This window comes from Talpa europaea (genome assembly GCF_964194135.1).
Source record: "Talpa europaea genome assembly, chromosome: 1".
Lineage (NCBI taxonomy): Eukaryota > Metazoa > Chordata > Mammalia > Eulipotyphla > Talpidae > Talpa > Talpa europaea.
In genome coordinates, this window is record NC_140073.1 from 156,685,266 (window position 1) to 156,705,409 (window position 20,144).

General features: G+C 57.6%; 1 protein-coding gene across 1 annotated transcript in view; it reads right to left on the bottom strand.

The window, feature by feature from the left end:
- Positions 1-5,279: 5,279 nt before the first annotated feature.
- The window catches only part of DRC11 (dynein regulatory complex subunit 11), a gene marked incomplete at both ends in the record, with an annotated part of 101,794 nt that continues 86,929 nt past the window's right edge, over positions 5,280-20,144 (bottom strand). Inside the window, 3 exons of the mRNA XM_084228108.1 lie at positions 5,280-5,399; positions 7,461-7,699; positions 12,227-12,404. Coding sequence (XP_084084234.1) covers positions 5,280-5,399; positions 7,461-7,699; positions 12,227-12,404 — 537 coding nt within the window. The remainder of the gene's footprint in view (positions 5,400-7,460; positions 7,700-12,226; positions 12,405-20,144) is intronic.

The window sequence follows — 20,144 nt, forward strand, 5'->3', positions numbered from 1 at the left end:
TCTGGCTGGCACACACAAACTCAGCCCACTCCTTGTGGAATGAGAGGCGTCTCCATCCTCACCTTGGATGGAGGCCTTAAGCCAGGTGTCCCTGCTGGTTCTTTGTGGAGGTGGCCCTTGGGTCCCTGGCCGTGGGGAGATGAGGCTCATGAGAGAGCCGGTGCCAGCCCCACTGGGTGGCGAGCTGTGCCTGGCATGGCTACCTACCCAGTTTGATCTGTTGTTGGTGGGACAGAGGTCTGGGCCCACCTTCCTCCTGCAGCCCACGTCTGGGGGGAGAGCCCCTGGGTGCTGCTTCGGCCCTCTGATAAGCAGCAAGCCCAGCACTCAGCTTAGGCGGCCAGCGGGCTCCTGGGTGGTCGCCAGTCATCCTAGCGTTGCCTGCCCCTGAAAGACCAGCCTCTCCTCCCAGTCCCAGAGAGCAGAGGCGATGTCGGCATGGGCACCCCCAGGTCAGTGCAGCCTGCCTGTGATGCTGCGATGGGTAAGACGTGTGTGGTTGGTCACTCAGCCCCGGATATAGCCCCATCTAGACTTGGGCTTCCACAGCCCCGGACTCAGAGGCCCAAACCTGGGGGTGCCCTAGGTGTTGAGTGGTAAATTGTCTTTTTTTTTTTAATGTCAACGAGGTGACTTTGGGAAGCATCCGTGTAGGATAGGGACGGGTGGCCGGGAGACCAACCTTGTGATTAGAAGGCGGAATTTTCAGTCCACACCCTGGCCGCAGGGAAGGGGAGCAGCCTGGAGCTTGAGTCCGGTGTGGTGACCCCGTCGGGCCTGGGGAGCAGAGCCGCCAGAAAGAAGCCGACAGACAGGATGGGGTGTGCGAGCTCCTGGCTGGAGACGAGGAGAGAGCTGTGCTGGGGGGGGGGGGGGACGGGACGGGTCTCTCTAGGTCCCGCCCCCACACCCCGCCTCTGCCGCTCCCTGTGACGGCTGATCCACACCCTTTAGTAGCCCTTGGGAGAAATCTAGTGAGTGGGGCCTTCCTGCGTTCTGGAGCTGCTCTAGCCAGTGGCCTGGGCCTGAGGAGGAGTCCCAGGGACACTGTTTCCTGGGCTGCTGGTCAGAAGCATGGGCACTGCCCTGGGCTTGCCTTGGCATTCGAAGGGGAGGACAGCTTGGGCCCTTTTCCTGTGGAGCCTGGTGTTTCCGCCAAGCAGAGCGTCAGGACTGAGTCACATTGCAGGACACCCAGCCGGCGGCCAGAGAGCTGAGTGGGGGACTCCCCCACCACCCTGGCATCGGGCGGTCGGGCACCACTCAGTGAAGGGCCAAAATTCCCAGGAGCAAACCCCCGCACACACCCACGTAGGAGCTGGGCGCAGGCCCCTGGTCACAGCCAAGTCCGGCTGGGGCCTTTGGAGGGCGGCCCCGCCAGCCTCTTCTGGAGCAAACCGAGCCTGGCCCTCGAGTCCTCCCCACTAGACATGGCGCCCACGCGCTCCAGGGACAAGCACAAACCCGCAGTCACTGCAATCCCCGTCGCTCATTATCATACGCGCTGTTTAATCCGGAGCACAGAGATGCTTCCTCTGCGTGAGTGAGTGTGTATATGCAAGATTCAAAGTCACTGACGCCACGAGGAAAATAAAAGGACTCTCTGCATAGGGCAGAAATAATTTGCAAGACCAACTTGGGGTAGAGGTGGCCAATGAGCCCCGGTGGGCCCTCGGCTTTCAGCGGGCCAGGCAGGCAGCACCTTTGAAGGCTGCGTAACAAAAGGCCCTGCTGGGTGCATTATAATTTGCTCCGGCCAGTCCCCGCGTACTCATATTTTCAATGGGGCGAAGAGAAATACTAATGTCCCAGGCCGCGGGCATTGTGTTTAATATAAATACACACACAAAAGCCAGGCGAAGGTGTGCTGCGCGTCTTGTTGGGGAGGAGGTAATTAAATTTACCTTCCAGAGCCCTTTGAAGTCCGCGGCTAACTGTTTTGTGTAAAGGCGCCTTCCCCATCAGCTGATGTGTCTGTTGTAGAATTCTCGAAAATTGGGAAAGTTGGGGAGACTGAATCGATTCTTTTCCACTGGAAGCAAAATCTGTTTGTCAAGAGGGAGGAGGTGTCCGGCCCTGGTTGTTTGATCAAGCACCAGGCTCACCTGCGGGGGCAGGTTCTGTGCACAGGGAGGCTCTGGGACCCCCAAGCCAGGGCAGAGGCTCTGGAGACCCCCAAGCCAGGGCAGAGGCTCTGGAGACCCCCAAACCAGGACAGAGGCTCTGGAGACCCCAACCAGGGCAGGCGGGCTGCTGCCCCGTGTGTGTGGGGAGACCAGGTTTCGGCTGGTTTGGCGTCAGGTCTTGTCCTGCCGGACGCCTCACGACCAGCTCCATGACGTGAAGGGCGGGGCCTTCTGGTTTCCTGGCCACAGTGCAGGCAGCTGCCAACTTGCTTTCCAGAGGGCCTCGTTCCCTCTGCTTTGCATCTCCTCACCATTCTTCAACCCGAAGACTCTCAGGGGTGCAGAAGCCACTTCTCTCGGAGCTTTGGGGCCTTTGGTGTCATGAGCAGCAGAGGACAGCGCGTCTTCTGTGAAGTCGCCCCCGGGCCTTTGTGTGAGGTGTGGGCACGAGCTTAGGAAAGGCCCCCAAAGCAGATCTGCGAGCATCAGGTTGTTCTCAGCTCGCGCTGCTGGACAGAGGGGTTGTCAAAGCCCCTTGTCCCCGAGCATCTGTGAGGCTCCACGGTGCCACCCAGGGGTCTAGACCAGGGACCTGCTGGCTCCCCAGCGGGAGCAGAGACCCGAGACCCATAATTTCATTTGGATCAGCTTCTAGTCTATCGTACGTCCCTTAACGAGGATTCATGCCATTAATGACGGCCGCCTTCACTTAAGGACACACTCAAGAGGAGCTAATTGTCACCCGATGGCCCGGGAACAGCCGGGGCCGGCAGAACGCTGGGGAAGATCTGCCTCCCCCATGCTCCGCCAGACAGCACCCCCTGCCCCCAGCTCTACCCTCCCCACCCCTCAGCTGTGGTCTCTCCTGTCAGTTACAAAGGGAGTGTTGGCGCACGCCGCCTCTCGCCGGGGACTTGGGATTTTAAATATGGCTCACCTGCCTGTAGACTGTAACGTGCGTGTTTCTCTGCAAGCTGGGCACCGAGCTCTTTCCAGAACAACCTGGCAAGTGTCACCAAGATGAAAGCTGCACAGGTCATTTGGCCAGTCACTCTGTCCCGGGAATTGGTTGCACGGAAGACCCCCTGCAGTCCCACTAGGCGGACGTGCTAAGGTGTGCAGGGGGCGGCTGTGGGCTGGCAGGGGTGGGTGAGCCTGAATGTCTGCCAAAGGGTGGGTGGGTGAAATCCATAATGGCGTGTGCAGAAAGTGGGGTCTTTGGCAGCTAGTACAAGACGAGGCCGTTGATGTGTGCACGTAGGAAAAATAGCCAAGATCTGTTATTAAGTGGAAAGAGCTGGGGGTGGAACACAATCAATGTGCAGTCACCACTGGTGTAAAACGGAGGATATTTGTATGTGCGTGTAGACACATCCATCTGCATGATACAGAGGAGGCCGGGGTGCAGGCCTCCTGGGCTGCACGACAGTGGGTGGCTCTTGTGAGTGTCACAAGGGCCCAGGAGAGCTGCTCAGTGGATGGCAGCGAGCATCAGTGAGCGGGACCAGCCGCTGGGTGGGAGGGAGCAGGTCTGGGTAAGCAGGTGGTGTGGACGCGGACCTCGTGGGGCTAAGTGAACGCATAGCACCAGGATGGGCAGGATGTTGTGAGGACAAGGCAGCACGGACGTTGCGTCTCAGGTGAGTCCTCACCACGTGAGTGTGTTCCAGAAAGAGTGAGCCCTTGACGCCCCTCATGCTTCTCATTTCTTCAAACAATCCAGACCCTGTGATTTTGTGATGAACGTCAAATCCTAGAGTCTTGATATTCTGGAGTCATGGCTGAGGGTACGTTCTCCCCGACGTGAAAGGAAGGAGCTCAGTCCCACAATTGAGAGAGGTGAGTTAACAGGCTCTCTGAGGTCAGGGTGGAGGGTCTGGCCAACACTCAGGCTGCTTGGGGTCTTTGCCAGACACAGTCTGTAGCGGGTGAGGCCCATGGTCTTTGGCAGGAGAAGGAAGGCCGATGGCAGGGCGATCGGAGAACAGGTTCTGGTTGTGCGGAGGGCTGGGGGGCGCTGCCTCTGGGATGCACTATCCTGCGCTCACAGGCCGATGGCTTCTCTCTCTGCCCGATTTGAATTGGTCTCCTGCACAGACACAGGCTAAAGACACCCAGGATGGTCGTGGGCATCAAAGATGCAGCCTCCTGGGCATCCCTGGCAAAGCAGGAGGGCTGGCTTGGCGGACAGACTAGGAGAGAGCCTACTTTCCATGCAGAACCGAAAACCACTCACTGTGCTATTAGATTTCAGCTTATGTTCATTCCGCCTCAGTCAAGACTCTTTCCTCTGATGATGTTCTGGCCACAACTTAGAATGGGTTACTGGCTCTCCCTCCAAATAACCTTTCATATTCTTGCATAATTTCAATTTATTTTCAGCCCTTACTTTTCTATTCTGTGATCTTGCTCTTATCTGGCACTTCTTCCTTCAGGCTGCCTCTGGTCCACATTTGCCCTTTCAGGAGTGCCTCTTGCCGGCCCTTGGCCTGCCAGGGTCCGGGGTGGCGTAGGACCACAGGCTGGGCATGAAGAGGCAAAGACTTCATTTGCAACATTGCACATGTCAGCAGTGTGACCTTGGACCTCAGCTCTCCCATCTCCAATGCCAGAAGATTGAACAGTTAATATTAAAGATCTTTTTTCAGCTCCAGCAACCAAATGACTGAGTCAGTTCAAGGAACAACAGTTTTTATTCCATTACAGAATTATACTAATAGAGCAAAGAATTAATTTATTAAAATATGTGCAAGATAATATACAGTATATATGGAGTAATAAAAAGCTAGTGTACCGACGACAGACTTAAGTCACTTACTAGCTGACAAGTTAAGAGTACTTTCTATCAAATTTTAAATCTGGCAGTTAGTGCTGATGAGATGAAGGGTCCTACTGGGAGAAATCGTGGAGCACGTGAAGACTGAATTTTGGCTATGTACCAACTTCACATGGATAGGAAAACAATGACAGACTCTAGAATAATCGTGGTGGAAAACTAACTGGGTGTGAGGCCAACCGAAGTCTAAGTGAGCAGGTGCAGGGGCTGATGAGCGTGACCTTCCGACAGGCGATGTGAATCTTCTCCCTGCAGAGCTGGGGTCACCGCCACTCTGGGAGGGATTCAGGGCATTGACTCAATGCCTTACAAAGGCATTACTTTTTCTTTTTCCCTGGCTTTGCCTTCTTTTTTCCATTCTCCTTTTCTTTTTCTGCTTTACCTCCAGTCAGCGCCAACGCTCTCCGCTTCCCCATTGGGGTTTTGGTGTACCAGTCCTAAAATAAAATAGATGTTTAGGAAAATATCAAAATTGCAGTGGTTCACTGGAATACTCTCAAATATAAAGATAACCTTGCTAGGAAGGGCAGGGCAGGCAGGCATTAAACTTTGGGCATTTGACAAATATTTACTATAAATTCTTTCTCAGGGGGGGGTTCAAGCTGTAATTCTATATGATTTGAAACTTCTACCTCACGGTGTTGTACGTTTCAGAGAATCACAGGCCAACTCTAACCAACAACACTTCCTCACGAAGTCACCTTCCTCCTGGGGACTTTACTCCTGTGTTTTTGTTTTTGTCATGTGACTGCTCCCTCCGCCTTGGTTCACACATACCACTGGAAGCTGGACCTGTGGTCAGGTGTGCATTGTGGGAGACCCTTCAGCTGCTCTGGGGAGATGACTGGAAACAGGTGAAAATACCAAGATACCAGCAAAGCACTTAGTGATTGCAGCTGGCTCTGAGGCAGCATTTTTCCCTTTAACCTTCTCATTTTATTTGAAACCTGAGAAACACTTTGGGTTTATAGCTGTATGGTAGTAGCAATTCATGGAATGACTATACATTATTTATGAATTCTTCCATTAATGGACATGTAGTCCTTTTCAACTTTTTGTCATTGTGAACAATGTTGAAAATAGCAATTTTTTACATATCTTCTTGTACACATCTGAGAAAACTTCTCTAGGGCACAGAGATAAATAGAATTCCTGTGGGTGCAGGACATGAGCATCTTCAGTTTTGAGATTTCTGAGTTGCTCTTTGAAGTGGCCTTGAATGGGAAGTGAGCTCAGTTTTTGAATGTCTTGAGGCATTCTTAAGAGAATGTCTGTCTCTTGGCTGCTAGCTTAGCTGGATATCAACTTCAAGTAGAGCTGTCTGTCCTCAGTGCTTGGCGGATGTTACCTCCCTGTCTTCTGGCATTTATTCTTTCAAAGAGCTGTCTGATTTCTCGAGTGTCATTTCTTTGTTGGTATCTGTTGTCTTTTAAGAGTGGGCCACTGCCTTGTTCTCAGGTTTACAATACTGTATGTAGGTGTAGATTTATTTCTTCTGCTGGTTATTTGGAGTTTGCTTTAATCTGAGAACTTTCATAGTACAAGGGGTTCCCTCCTCTTGAGGAGGCTTCCAGAGACACGCGGTGTGAAAGGGAATTCTGATTCTGTCCTGCTTGTTGTGTGGCCAACATTGCAATGGGTGTGACTGCAGGGATGTAATTTTCCTCCCTTGTGTTTCTAGATGCTTAAAGAAAAGACCTCTGGGTGCAGAAAGGGTGTGCACCTGTTTCCATTTTGATGGAAGGGGGTGGGCAGCCTGCGGAGCAACTGCGGCCTGGACAGGGAGCAGGCGCAGTGACCCCCATGCTTGGGTGCAGGCACCAGTTGTCTGCGACTCGACTCCTCCTTAACAGAGGGACTTGGATAAGGAGAGTCTTAAAAATTTTCTCTAGACTGAAAAATGTCTGTGTGCCTCTCAGAATGTATTAGCAAATTAGAGAATTAATTTTGGTGATTTCTCTTGTGACTTCCTATTGCAAGTGCACTGAGAAATGAAGTGTGTGGCGGCAAACACTGAGCAAGAGCAGTGCTGAATCGAAATCCATGATTGATGGAATGGTTTTCTCTGTGCCAAACTTGTTCCATTAGATGAAATACAAGTAGAAACCAGTGACAAACAAAAAAAGGGGGTATGTGCCCGTGTGTGTGGGCACGTACACGTGTGAAGGTGTGTCTCGGTGCACACATGTGCACAGGTGTGTGATGTCAAGCATGCTTGCACATACTTACATGTGTCTGTGCACACCTGTGCGTGTGGGTGTGAACCAGTGGTTTTGACCTGCTACTCCATTCTGCAATTTGGTTACGGCTAATTTATAAGGTTATAAATCATGATTTTTTTAAAAGTTGAAAGACTCCTCTACTGCTAAGGCTAAAAAGATTTTGTGATCCCCAAAACCAAGTCTTGAAATCTCATTCTTTCTGGCTCACCCTCATGGGCCTCAGGAAGCCAGAGGCGGTGGCACGCGGGCTGGGCTGGCCGCGGGGGTGACGCTCACCTTGAAGCTGTCCTCCTCCTCCTGGTACACGGGCTCCATGCTGGTCAGCGCCGAGATGAACTCGCCGGCGGTGAGCGGTTTGCGGCTTTGCTGCCGGACCCTGCGCTCGGTGAGCACGCTCCGCACCACGTGGACCATGTGCCCGGGGGTGAAGCCATCGCTGACCTTGGCCAGGCAGCTGACGTTCAGGGAGTTGCTCAGCACGCCCCCGTTGCGCTGGATGATTTCTTTCCACAGCACTGTTGTGTCCAAGATGGGGGGAAGAGAGAACAAGGGTCACAATGCTCAGGAAATGGGGGACGAGGCCAGTTCTGGGCACAAAGTTGGGCTTGGCAAGACCACGTGACCCAGATGAGCAGAAGGCCGCCACCAGCGTCCCCCTGCGTCCTCGCCCGCTCCGAGCCCCCAGCTGGGACGGGAGATGGGCCTTCGCATGGCCGCTCAGGGGTGTTCAAAAGCTTTCAAGGGTGGGAGCTCACATGTGGGGTCACTGCTTACCAGACACTATTTTCCATAATGCCTGGGTAGGTCAGCGGGAGTTGACTCGAGGAGGGGCTTAGTCACAAACTTCCCTCCTCGCGGCGGTTCCCTGCGGGTCTGGGAAGCTGCTTCCCGTTCCCGCGCAGTCTGAGACGCTGCGCCACACGCTGTGCAAAACAGAGCCCCCTGCCCTGCAGATGCCCCTGGCGTGCCTGGACGCCTGCCCGACGGCAGCCTGTCGCTTCTTTGGGCTCCTGAGACCCGGGGGGTAACAGTGACTTCAGGGGTGCCGTGAAAATGAACCACGGGACTGCTCCTGCAGCTTACTTGGCGCCGGGCAGAGGACACCACACGGCCTCGGACGTGGCGTCACACTGGAGGACGACGCCTGTTTCGTAAAGGGAGGCTGCGCTGCCGGTGGCTGAGGCCAAGGCTGCACAGGCGGTGCCCCCTGGAGGGGTTGCTGGTGAGGATAGACAGCCCCAGGGAAAATGCCAGAGCATCGCATTTTGGGGTCATGCAGGACTGCAGGAGAAGCGGAGGTTATTCAGCTTTGGGATTCAGCGTTTCCAGGGTCAGCGATTCCGGCCCCGCCGCGCTGATCTTGCAGAAGGCCGTGGCGGGCCTCGGAAGGTGCGGAGCCTCCGGCAGCCAACCTCAGAGAGGACAAGTTTGGGGGTTTTGCAAGTAGCCGAGCAGCTGACACTGTTGCGGGTGTGGTGCTGTTGCCGCCTGGCAGGGAAGCCAGAGGCCCGGAGCCGGAGCCGCGCCTCGCTGAGCGGTGAGTGGGACCGTTTGTCGGATTGTTCAGCCTCTGCAGCTGCCGTCTGAGTGTCGCTTGCCGGGTGCTCGCTGGGGGGTCCCGGCAGCTCCGGGCGCGCCTCCTGCGGTGTCTTCTGCTGTCTTCGTGAGGTGGAACCTGGCATGGAGTCTGGCTGCCGTGTGTCTGCAGTGGCAGGAAGACGCCATCTTAGCTGCTTTTGTTTAAAAGAAAACACTGGACATGGCTTTGGGTGAGGTAAATGGCCATTTTTGGCCTCTGTAACTCTGTTTTCCTTGGTTTGTTAAATAAATTCCATTGCTGTTGTTTCCTGGGCCTGAGTAGTCTTGCAACTGTGTGCGGGGGGGTGAAGAGCTCAGTGACCGGTAGTGTCACTTTGGGCAGTGTCCTTGGCCAGTTTTAGTGCCCCTTGCTGCCCTGTATCAGCTGCAGCCCGGTGTGAGGGGGTGTGCGGCCCTCGATCCTGGCTGGTCTTGGTGCCGAGATCTGGGCAAATGTCCCTAACGCGCGCAGGCCCTCCTGAGAATACTGGAGGCAGTGCGTAAACCCCTCTACGGCACGACCTGGGCATAGAGGGCCCTGTGCACTCAGTGCCCGTGCTGCCCAGACCCTGACCCACTCGTCTGCTGCCGGCTCGGCCAGGAGGGCCTGCAGAGCTCCTTGGAGCCACACAGAGACTGGCCGGTGGGTCACGGGTTACCCTGTGATTTCCCCAAGTCCTCTCTGGTGCGGGTCCTGAGCCCCACCCGGGGCAGGAGAGCTTCTGCCTCGGGGCCACAGTGAATACTTGGCCTCGAGGACCAGACGGGCTCCAGACCGGCCCGAAGCAACACATGTCCCCTGCACCAGCCCTGCCCCTTCCGGTCCCACCTTGGGGCCTGCAGGTGGACACAGGGGACTGGCTTTGCCTCTCCAGTTGTCAGTCGTTCCATTTGGCACTGAAGCTTCCAGATACTCATTAAGACATCAGCTACAAAAGGCGGCACAAAACAGATGACGGAGTCTTTCTAGGTGCATTTGTGTGACGACAGCTCGCAGCAGGCGAGCCCCTCTTGGGGCGGAGTCAGACCCGGACCTCAGGCCCGCCCTGCAAGCCAGGTGGCCTTCTTGCGGACCCAGTGTCCAGCTTCTCTTCTGAACAAAGCACAAGCTGATCTGGGGGTGACCTGGAGGCAGAGAAGGGAACCCCTAGCATGGGAGGTCACAGGACGCCTCTGCAAGTGGGGGACCTCTAGGTGCCCCAAGTGGGGAGCCAGAGCAGCCTCAGTCTTGGGCATGGACAGCTGAGACTCCTGGGGCGGCATGGGGGGAGCCAGGCAGGGGGCGAGTAGGGAGGCCCGGGGTTCCCTGGCACTAGCTCAGCTGCCCCCCCCCCAAGTTCCAGCAGCCCCAGCTGTCCTGCCTCCTGCTCGAGGTCTCCCCAGCGGGAAAGGCTTGCTAGGATGGGCTGAAAACTGCTTGCCCTGGGACAGACCGCCGTGAAACTGACTGACGCCGAAAGGAACGGCGCTTGAAGCCATGCGGCGTCTCAGACCGGGCGCTTCGAGCACACCAGCATGGGACCCCCAAAGCTCACTGCTCAGGGTGGTTTCAGGGGGCGGGCCTGCCTGGCCACAGCCGGCTCCAGAGGCAGACGGGGGGAGACTCGGCCTCTTCTCGTCGGACACACCCAAAAGAATGGCTTCTACTGAGTTTACGGAGCCACCGAGCGGGCAGGGGTGCGGCGGCTTGTGGAGGTGGGACCCCACGGCCAGCACCAGAGCCAGAGGTGAGTTGCTGACCCGGGACGCGTTGGAGCCCCCGGGCTTGCGGGTGGACAGCCAGGGAGGACCGCGCCGGGATGGCGAGGGCTGAAGGCCGCGCTGCAGACCCGCTTTGCAACTGCGAGATCCTGATGTTGGCCCCTCTGCGTTGGACGGTCTGGTTCTGTCGTGGCCAGTGCTCCGGAGAAGGCAGCACCCCAACATTCCCTTTTCATTTGGGAGTTTACAAAGCACAAGAAGTGAGTAGTGTGGTTCGGATGCGCTCTGGCCTCTGACACCTAGAATCCAGAACAATCGGAAGTCGTGGGCTGGGCTCCCGAGAGCAGACTCTGGGTCCCGTCATGAACGGGGTTATCAGCGAGTGGACCCCAGGGAGGAGAGGAGGGGGCATTGCGAGCATGGAGGGAAGGCAGCCCAAGGGGCTTCTGCGCACCAGATAAGGCATTAATCAACCTTGTGGGTGGATTTTCCTTGCAGACATTTTGAAGGAACAGCTTGACTTGGGGAAGGAGGCAGATGCTGAGTCACACTGGGTGAACCTTAAAACTGTGCCCCCGGCAGAGGGGCCCTTGTACCCAGCCCTGTTGTCCCCCCATTGCTCCCCGCGCTGCTGGAGGCGGGGAGGGGCGGGTGGTCGGTGTCTCGCACAGCTTGGGGCTCCGCCGCGGAGCAGAGGCCCAGGTGACGGATCCGCAGCCCCTGCGTGGAGGGTTGGGCGGGACCCCCTGGATCGCGGCAAAGGGGGGACAGTCCTTCTCCCAGGCAGACGCCCCAGCCGCGGCGGGTGACTGTGAAGCTTCACCGGAGGAAGGGCTGGGCGCGCGGGTGCTGTCGGCGGGTGGCGGCCTGAACGAGCTGCCCTCCCGGAGAGACGGGAGGCGCCCGTGGCTTCGTGGACAGAGCCCGGGGCTGGGGCCACCTGTCTGCAGGTCTGTCACCTGCCCGGGGGGCATCTCCCCGACACCCCATGAGGAGCCAGAATCCAACGGACGGAGGCGGAAGGACGCAGCTGTCTTCTTGTCCGTCCAAAGTTTTGTTTCCAAAGGGCCCGTGGTTTGTCGACTAGAAGTGACTGACCACAGCGGAAGGTCAGGCTGCAGCACGGAAGAAGAGGCCAGGAGGGGCAAGGAAGCAGGCGGCGGCCAGTCAGGAACGGGAATCCCCCATGGTCCCGGCCCGCTGGCGCGCGGCCCTCCCTGCACGGTGGAGCGGATGGGACTGGGGGAGACGGACAGACACCGAGCCCACACTCGTGGCTGTCCCTGCTGACCCGCAGCACCCAGGCTCCCGGGCCCCCGTGGCGCCGCCTCCTGGGAGGTCAGCACGATGCCGGGCTAGCGCGAGGCTGGGAAGAAACGGTCCCACCTCCAGCAAAGAAGTGGCGCCTGAGGGGAGACACCGCGCACTGCTGCAGCCGGGCAGTGCCTGTGGCAGAGAGATCAGCACCCACAGGCTTTGCCCAGCTTCCGGGCCACAAAGAATCACCCTCTGCAGCCCCCTTCTGCCTGGGGGAGAAAGAAATATGTGACGACAGGCCAGACACCCGTCTCCCCCCATGACCCTGCGGTTTGCCCAGTCCTGGTGTCCAGGTGCCCACACCTGGCAGTGCCACGCCTTGCTTACCTGCCTGCTGCCGAGGAGTGGGTGGGAGGCCCACCGCCATCACACCGCCCCGCCACCACCCCACCTCGCCGTGCCCCCTCAGTCACCCACACGGGAAGGGCGGGGCTGGGGGCACTTGCCGTATCGGGATGCGTAGTCTGGTCTGGGCACCAGAATGATTTTTTGGTAAAACTTGCAGAAAGACTGCAGCTCCGCATCGAAGGGCCGCCGCGTCGTGCCCACGACCAGGATCCTGTCATCCGGCCGCAGGAGCTTCAGGATTTGGGGCAGCTGTTTTTTCAGGCGCTTGGGCTCAAGCTGGGAGACAGGGAGAGGGAGGCTGAGTCCACCCGCGGGAGAGCAAGAGATGAAGAAGCCCCTCCGGGGCGCCTGGCGGCGCACGCGTGTCAACGCCTTCCGAGCCTGGCAGGCCACGTGTGTCCTGGGGCGGCTGCGCTGCCCAGCTGGGGGAGGGTTTCGCGCCAGAGTCTCTGGTGCTGGGATTTGGAAAGGAGGGAGGCAGGCAGGCCCTGACGGAACATTCTAGCACCTTAGCCCCCAGGACGCGACCTGGCCGGAGGAAGCTGGCTGGGCTCCCCCGCCCCTTGGGCCGCTTAGGTGGTGTTTGAAGGCGACCCCAGATTTTGTTGCCTTTGCCTCAGCGGGGCGGGCCGCCCCGGACTCGCGTCTGAAACCCCGTTACGTAAGCCGGGACGCTCCTCTCTGAAGCGCTGTGCAGGTGGACGGAGCCTGCAGTATTTTAGCTGGTCTCGGCGCTAATGAGGGAGAGGAGCAGGATGTGAGCCTCGGGAGGGTGACGCCAGCCCTCGGGGCGCAGAGGCGGCCACGTTGCCATGGCAACACACCTGCTGTCCGTGAACCTCGCCTGGCAGAGCCCAGAGGAAGCGTGGGAAGGAAGATGCCAGGGTGACCGGGCCTCCCCGAGACACCCCGCCAGCGGCTTCGCTGTATTTGCTCCTGCTGGACGCAGGGGCAGGGGAGCCCGTCGCATCTGCTGGTTGAACCAGAGAGAGAAAGAGGCCCGGCCCAGCCCGGCGCTCGTGGGGCTGCAGGGAGACACCGTGGGCGGCCGGGGAGGGAAGGGCTGGGCTCGCCGTGGACCCCACCCCAGGGAACGGGCGCGCGCAGGAGCGTGGGGCCACACTGGCGGGCAGGGGCCCGAGTGCTGTGGATCTGTGGGGCCTGCGGGTCAGGACAGCACGTGCTATGGAACCCCCTGGCCTGCAGAGCTGGGAGTCACTCGGATCCCCAAACTGCTCTGCAGGTGGAGCGGCGAGTGTGGCTCCGACGGAGGGGTGAGGAACAGCGAGGGGAGAGATGAGAGCGGGCTTTCCAGGAGGGGCCGGGGCCGCCGGGTGCACGTGGGAGGGTGTGGGAGCATGGGGTACCCGCGCCCCACTCTGAGGCTCTTGCCGCACAGCGCCCACGGGGATGGTTTGCTGCCCTCCTCACCGCCGAAAAGGCAAGCTCAGCACCTGGGTTGACAGGCGGCAGGAAGGAGGGAGGACAGGGGAGAGCAGGATCCCAGGGGCCTTTGGGAGGAAAGTTCTATGGGAAGTTGCCAAACCGGGGGGGCTTCGGCTCCAACAAGGCAGGAAGGGGGACTTGCCTTGATCTCCAGGTTCAGGACGGACTTAGTTCCATCCGACCTTGCACTTGTACTTGCTGCACCCAGGCCGGCGAGGGGCCTTCAAGCTTAACGCCGCTCGTCAGCGGCACAGTGAGCGGAATCTGTCACCCCAGAGGCCTTCCTGGCCAAAAGGCTGATGGAATGGGTGGGGCTCTGAGGCGGGGTGGAGGTTGCTTTTGATATATTTATGTAAAATTCACCAAAGACTATTCCGAAGGCCAGTAGTTATGTGAAAAAATGTTCTTCATCACTTCTAATGGGAGAGATGCAGGAAAAACCAGAGATGCCACCTGCTCCCTGTGAGACCAGCAGGGCCCAGCCTCAGGGCCGGGCGCCGAGAAGCAGGGGCCTCAGCACTCCTTGCACAGGCATCTCAACTGTGACGGCCATTATGGAAATAGATTTGAATTTACCTTAAAAACTAAGGAGGGAAATACATGACCCGGCAGTTCTACCCTTGGGCGCCCCTCCTCAGAACATGCAACCGGCCGTGCAAAAATCCCCACGTGCGGTTTATCGCGGCATAATTTACAACAGGGAGGACGTGGGAGAGGCCTAGATGTCCGTCAACAGGTGACGGGATCGAGCAGGTTGGCGTGTCCACGCCGCGGAAGGCTGTTCCATCACAAGGAGGGATGAGCCGCAGTCAGTGAGAGCAACATGGAGGGAGGGAGAGACTCAGTTAGAGGGAACAATGCACGTCAGAAATGACAAAGTGACGGCAGTCAGGGTGACAAAGACAAATCCTGGACCTTTCCATGGCGGACGGTTTGACAAAGTAAAATACCTGCACAAACCCAGCCGACATTAATGAATGATCTCAGGATTCCGGGTTTAGGGAGGAGGAGGGAGAGAGGAAGGGACACAGGGATGTCATGGAAGGTGATGGGGCAATTGTGGAAAAAGAAAATAAACTCTGTCCGGGGCGCTCCCAGGACGACCCGATCGCCTCGTCTCTTCCACGGAGAAGGCAGAGCTTCATCTGCAGAGCTTTGTCTGCGGCGACTCCCTGTAAACTCCCTCGCTGAGCTTCCCCCCTCTCCTCACAGTCCCCCGTCTCGGCGGAGCTGTCTGCATGAAGCCACGGGAAAGGCATCCCGCAGGGCCGGGCCCCTCCCGTGTAGCCAGGGTGGGTGCGTGTTATGAGTTCACGTCTGTCTCGCGCTTGCCTGCTCCTTCGCAGCCTGCAAGAACCCCCGGACACTGCCACGACAGCAGCTGCCGCGGGCTTGCCGGGCGCAGACCTGCTCGCGCCCTCCGCAGCTCGGAGAGGCAGACACGGGCATCGGGCCGTGGCTCGTGACTCACGAGAGATGGAGCCGGGCGGACAACCCGAACCTGGACAGACCCGGCGCTGAACATGGAGGCAGCCACGCCAGAGCCTCGTCCTCCTTCTCTGGGGTCACCTCCTTGTTGAGAGAGGTTGTCGGGGCACTGCGGGTCTCCCCCAAAGCCCAAGCGCCCTTCCTCGGGAAGAGCCCATCTCAGTGGAGGGCTTGGTGGCAGCCTTGCTGCGATGTCACGTAGCCTGCAGCTCTCCAGTTGGACGCGTGTAATTCAGCGGCTCGTGTTATTATTGGGGAGTTGTGCAACACCACCACGGTTGATCGTAGAGCACTTCCTTTTTTTCCCCCCAAACCTCTTCTCCAGTCTCAGGCAACCCCACGAGTCTACTTTTGGTCCTAAGGATTTGTGCATTCCGGATGTTTCCTACAAGCAGAATCATACCCTGCGTGCCGTGCAGCGTGTGTGTTCTTCACTTAGCATCGTACTTTCGGCCTGGCCCACGCCACGTCAGCTGCGGAGGGCCGTGCCCACGGAGGCGCTGCATTCGCCTCTCCGTCCATCAGCTGGTGATGTTTGATTTGTTCCCGCTCGTCTGCTATTGTGACTTCAGCTGCTGTGAAACATTTACGCACAGGATTTTTGTGGACACATATTTTCATTTCTCTTGGGTGTATTGAATTGCTGGGTCATACAGTTACCGGATGTCTAACCTTTTGAAGAACTGTCAAACTGTTTCCCCAAGTGGCTGCACCGTTTTACAATCCGACCAGCAGAGTACAAAGGTTCAAGTTTCTCATTGTCCTTGACAATACTTGTTGTCTGTTTTTCTTTTTCTCTTTGATTCTAGTCACCCTAGTGGGCACGAAGTGGTATCTCACTGCGGTTTTGGTTTGTATCTTCCTGAGGACTCATGATGTTCAGCATAATTTCATGCGCTTATTGGCCCTTTGTACAACCTCTTTGGAAAAACACGTATTCAGATCCACTGCCAACTTTTTAATTGGGTGGTCCTTTTATTATTGACTTGTGAGAGTTCTTTATGGTTCAAGACACAAGTGCCTGATCAGATACATGCAAATATTTTCTCCCATTCTAAGGTTTGTCCTTTTAGTTTCTTGATGGTGTCCTTTCATAGCAAAAATGTTTTTATTTTTTGACGAGGTGCAATTTAATATTTCTTGGGCTGCCTGTCATCCTGGAGTCATATCTAAGACACTATTGCTTAATCCAAGCTCACGAGGGTTTATGCTTCTATTTTCTTCTAAGTGTTTTTATAGTTTTAGCTCTTACTTTTGGATCTTTGATGCATTGTGCTTGACTTTTCTATATAGTGTGAGGTAGGGGTCCCCTTCATTATTTTACAGGTGTCTATCCTGTGGACCCAGCTCCATTTGTTGCAGAGACTATTTTTTATCTATTGAATGGTCTTGGCACCTTTGTCAAAAAAATCAACAGCTGGGAAATGTCAGGGTTTATTTCTGGACCCTCAATTCCAGTCCATTGATGTGTATGTCTCTCCTTGTGCTACTGCACACTGTCCTGACTTCTGCGGCTTTGTAATTGGGAACCATCAGTCTCCCAACTCTGTTCTTTTTAAAGATTACTGAGCTCTTGTGGGTCCCTTGAATTTCCATATGAAGTATTATATCTATTTCAGATAAATCAGCTTGAACTTGGGTGGGGCTGCTTTGACTTTGCACATCAGTTTGGGGGTGATTGCCGTCTTAGACGTTTTTCCTCCAATGAACGTGAAGCATCTGTCCACATGTCTAGGTTTTCCTTAACATCTTCAACAATGTCATCATCATTTTCAGAGCAGTCTTGCACTTTGCTGGATTTGTTCCTAAGTATTTTATTTTTTTGATTGGATTCTTTTCTTCATTTCAGTTTTTGATTTTTTGTTACAAATATATAGAAATAAAATTGCTTTTTGTATATTGACAGTCTATTCTGCAACCTTACTGAAGTTATTTATTAGTTTTAACTTTTTAGGGGATGTCTCAGAACCATCTGTGTCCAAGGTCATGTCCTCTGCGAGGCCAGACCACCAGGCATCTTGCTGTCATTTCTACCCGTACCCACAGGCGTCCAGGGTCTGCTCTGCTCCATTGGGAGGTAGGGCAGGCCCTACTGAGCCCACCCAGGGAGCATGGGGGGTGGTGGGGCTGAGGAGGACAGAGGAGCTTAAGTGAAGAGCAAAGCACAGAGAGGCATGATCTGAGGTGACACTCCTGAGGCCGCGGAAGTGGGGCCTCCTGACAGCAAGAGGGGGGTCCTGCTGGTGGGGCACTATGGAAACGGATGCTCCCTAAGGCCTGCTCCAGGTTCTTGCAGAAATCGGCCTCACTCAGACCCACCCCAGGAAAGGGTGTTTGCTGGGCCTTTGTTTGGAGTCTGAACTTCCCTGGGGGCCAGGTCTCTAGCAGAATGGAAAAGCCCAGGGAAGGCACTCCAGGGGTCTGGCTGATGACGTAGCCAGTGCTGAACACACAGACTCCAGTCAGACAGACGTGGCCCCGTCCCGGCTCTGTTCTTCACAGCTGTGTGATGTGGGGCAGGCGCCCTGAAGCTGAGCAGAGGAGGCAATGATAATGCATGGATGGGGCGCTGTGAGGGTTACGTGGCAGAAGGTGTCTGACAAAAAGTTGCATAAGCAATTATTCTGAAAGATTTGCGCTGGTGGGGAATCAGTCCCAGCTCTGTTCTACTGAAGAATAAGAGTTTTTAAAGGGGGGAGTTAGGAAAAGTTGGGACTTTGTGATCTGGCAGGCACTAGCAGCGGTGCCAGCAGAGCTCAGAAGGACTGAGTTGCTACCGTGAGTTTCCATGTTGGTGGATGACACCGTCAACTGCTCAGTCCTGAGAAGCCACCCATGCTGGGCCCTCCCCAGGGTGCACCGGTGCAAATGCAGGGTGGGTAGTGTGTGCCAAGGAGACAGAGAAGCAAGTGCTGGTGGGTGTGAGCAGCTGGGAGAGGGAGGGTCGTGGGAGCTCAGGGAAGGGCGTGTTTTCTAAGGCGGCGTGCTTTCACCACGCGGAACACGGCAGAAGGGGACAGGCAGGGGACCGAGGTGCTCCTTGGCAAAGTGGATGTCAAAGAAGATCTTTGTGAGCGCAGTGTTCAGAGACTGGAGGGCAGCAAGCATGCGGGGCTGGGCTGAGGAGGGAGCGGGGATGGCGGGAATGGACCGGGCTTCTGCAGAGCTCAATGGAGGACAGAGGCGGTGGCAGGGGGGAGCGGGGCCCTGTGGGGGGCGCACGGGGGCTGCCCAGAGACTGGTGGAAAAGCCTGATCTCAGGGCCCAGCGCCACTCCAGGGGCTGGAGACGCTTGCACAGTCAGAGCCCATCCTGGCAGCCTGGTTGCCATGGCGCCAGCGGGGCACGGGCTTGTTCTGCGGCGGGAGATGGCCTGCTGCCTGGGGGTCCTGAGATGGCAGAGACACCTGGGCTGGGAGCCTGTTTGGGTGCCAAATGCTGCTCGGGGGAGCATCCTGTGCGGCGTCCTCCCTGACGGCGGCGGGCAGTCCCGTGAGGAGGGAAGAGGCTGCGAGATGCCTGCGTTTGTTCGCTCAGCACTCCTGGCCCTCAGGCCCCAGGCCCCAGGCCCCGGTTCAGAGCCGCCTGCACGTGCTGAGGGCCGTGAGCTCCTCCATCGGCCCAGCTCGCTGCGCACTGTCCCCTGGAAGCCTTCGCAGGGTCTCCCCGCCGCGGCCCTGGCAGCGCCTCACCCCCGTATTGTGGGCAGTTTCTAATCAGGCCCAGCAGCCTGGCAGCCATTCTAGCCTGCAGTCGGGCTCCATGCCCCCCGCCGCAGCGGCCCCGACAGGCCAGCGCTCCCCGGCAGAGCCCGTCGCGATGTGGGCGAAGGCACCTGTGGGACGAGGAGGCCGGGGGTAACGGAGCAGAACGACAGCCCGGCCACTCCTGCCTTCGCGCGCTCACAGCTGACCAGCTGCCCTGGGGCCGGGCGTGGAGGGCTGATGCGCTTCCCTGGGGCCAGGGCTGCCAGCTGGTGTCCCGGGGCCGGGAGCACTTGTCCTCGTCCGGGGGTGAATGGCCTCTCCAGCGTGTTGACAGTGTGAGGGGGATTTGGAGTCCGCGGGCCTGGATCTCTAAGATGGACAGTCCTCAGGGGCAGTCCCGGGTGGCCCAGGACTCGGGTGTGGTCGGAGCTGCTGTGGGGAAGAAAGGGGAGTGGGTGGTTCATATACTGTGTCCTCTGGCAGGCACAGGGAGGGCTTGGCGTCTGCATTCGGGGGTCCCTGCACCCCCTCTAGGCAGCTGTGCCCCTCTGGGAGGCTTTGTCATCTTCTGTGAACAGGCGAGAGGCTGCCTCCCCCTGGGCTGCTGGAGCCTCCTGACACGTGCAGGGTGACCCGGGGCTTCTTCCTGCCCAGCAGAGGGGGGCAAGTCCCTGCAGCAGGGAGCCTGGCTGCCCAGGCGGGGCGTCCGGGCCGGGCCTTGCTTTGCCTTTGCCTGTGGCCTCTCCACCGAGGGGGCCTGGCCCTAAAGGGAGTGGCATTCGGGCGGAGTCAGTCACTTGAGGGAGCGAGGAGTTTTTTAGTGGGGTGATTCTGGGCTCCCTCCAATCCAGGCAGCACTTCCCGGGGTGCCGTGTGTGGCTGTGGGTGAGCAGCCGGCAGCGTCCTGGTTTCTTCACGGCTGGACATCCTTCCCTGGACCTGAGGCCTTCGGGACCTGGGCCAGGTGCAGAGAGGACGCTGGGCTTCCTGGTGAGGCAGAGAGGACATGGGGGTGCGCCTCCAGGAGGCCTGGCATGTGGGTGGGCAGGGACCACGGTCCCAGGGCGGCTGGTCCCTCTCACGCTCCCCTCCGCTGGGGCGCCGTGGCCCGGGACTGCTGCTGGGACGAGGCGCGTCCAGCAGCTCCGTCTGCACCCAGGCTGGCTCAGACCCTTCCGGCCTGTGGCTGCTTGGGGTCCGGGGACATTCTGGGGTCTCCAGGCCCTCTGGGGTTACCCAGGCTGTGACCGGTGGTCTTCAGTGCGGTGGATGTCCCGGGCACTCTCCCCGCGCAGAGGCGGACGCGCCCCGTGGCCAGGCGGTCCACAGCAAGGGTCCAGCCACCGAAGGTGTTACTTCACAGGAAAGAGCCTGG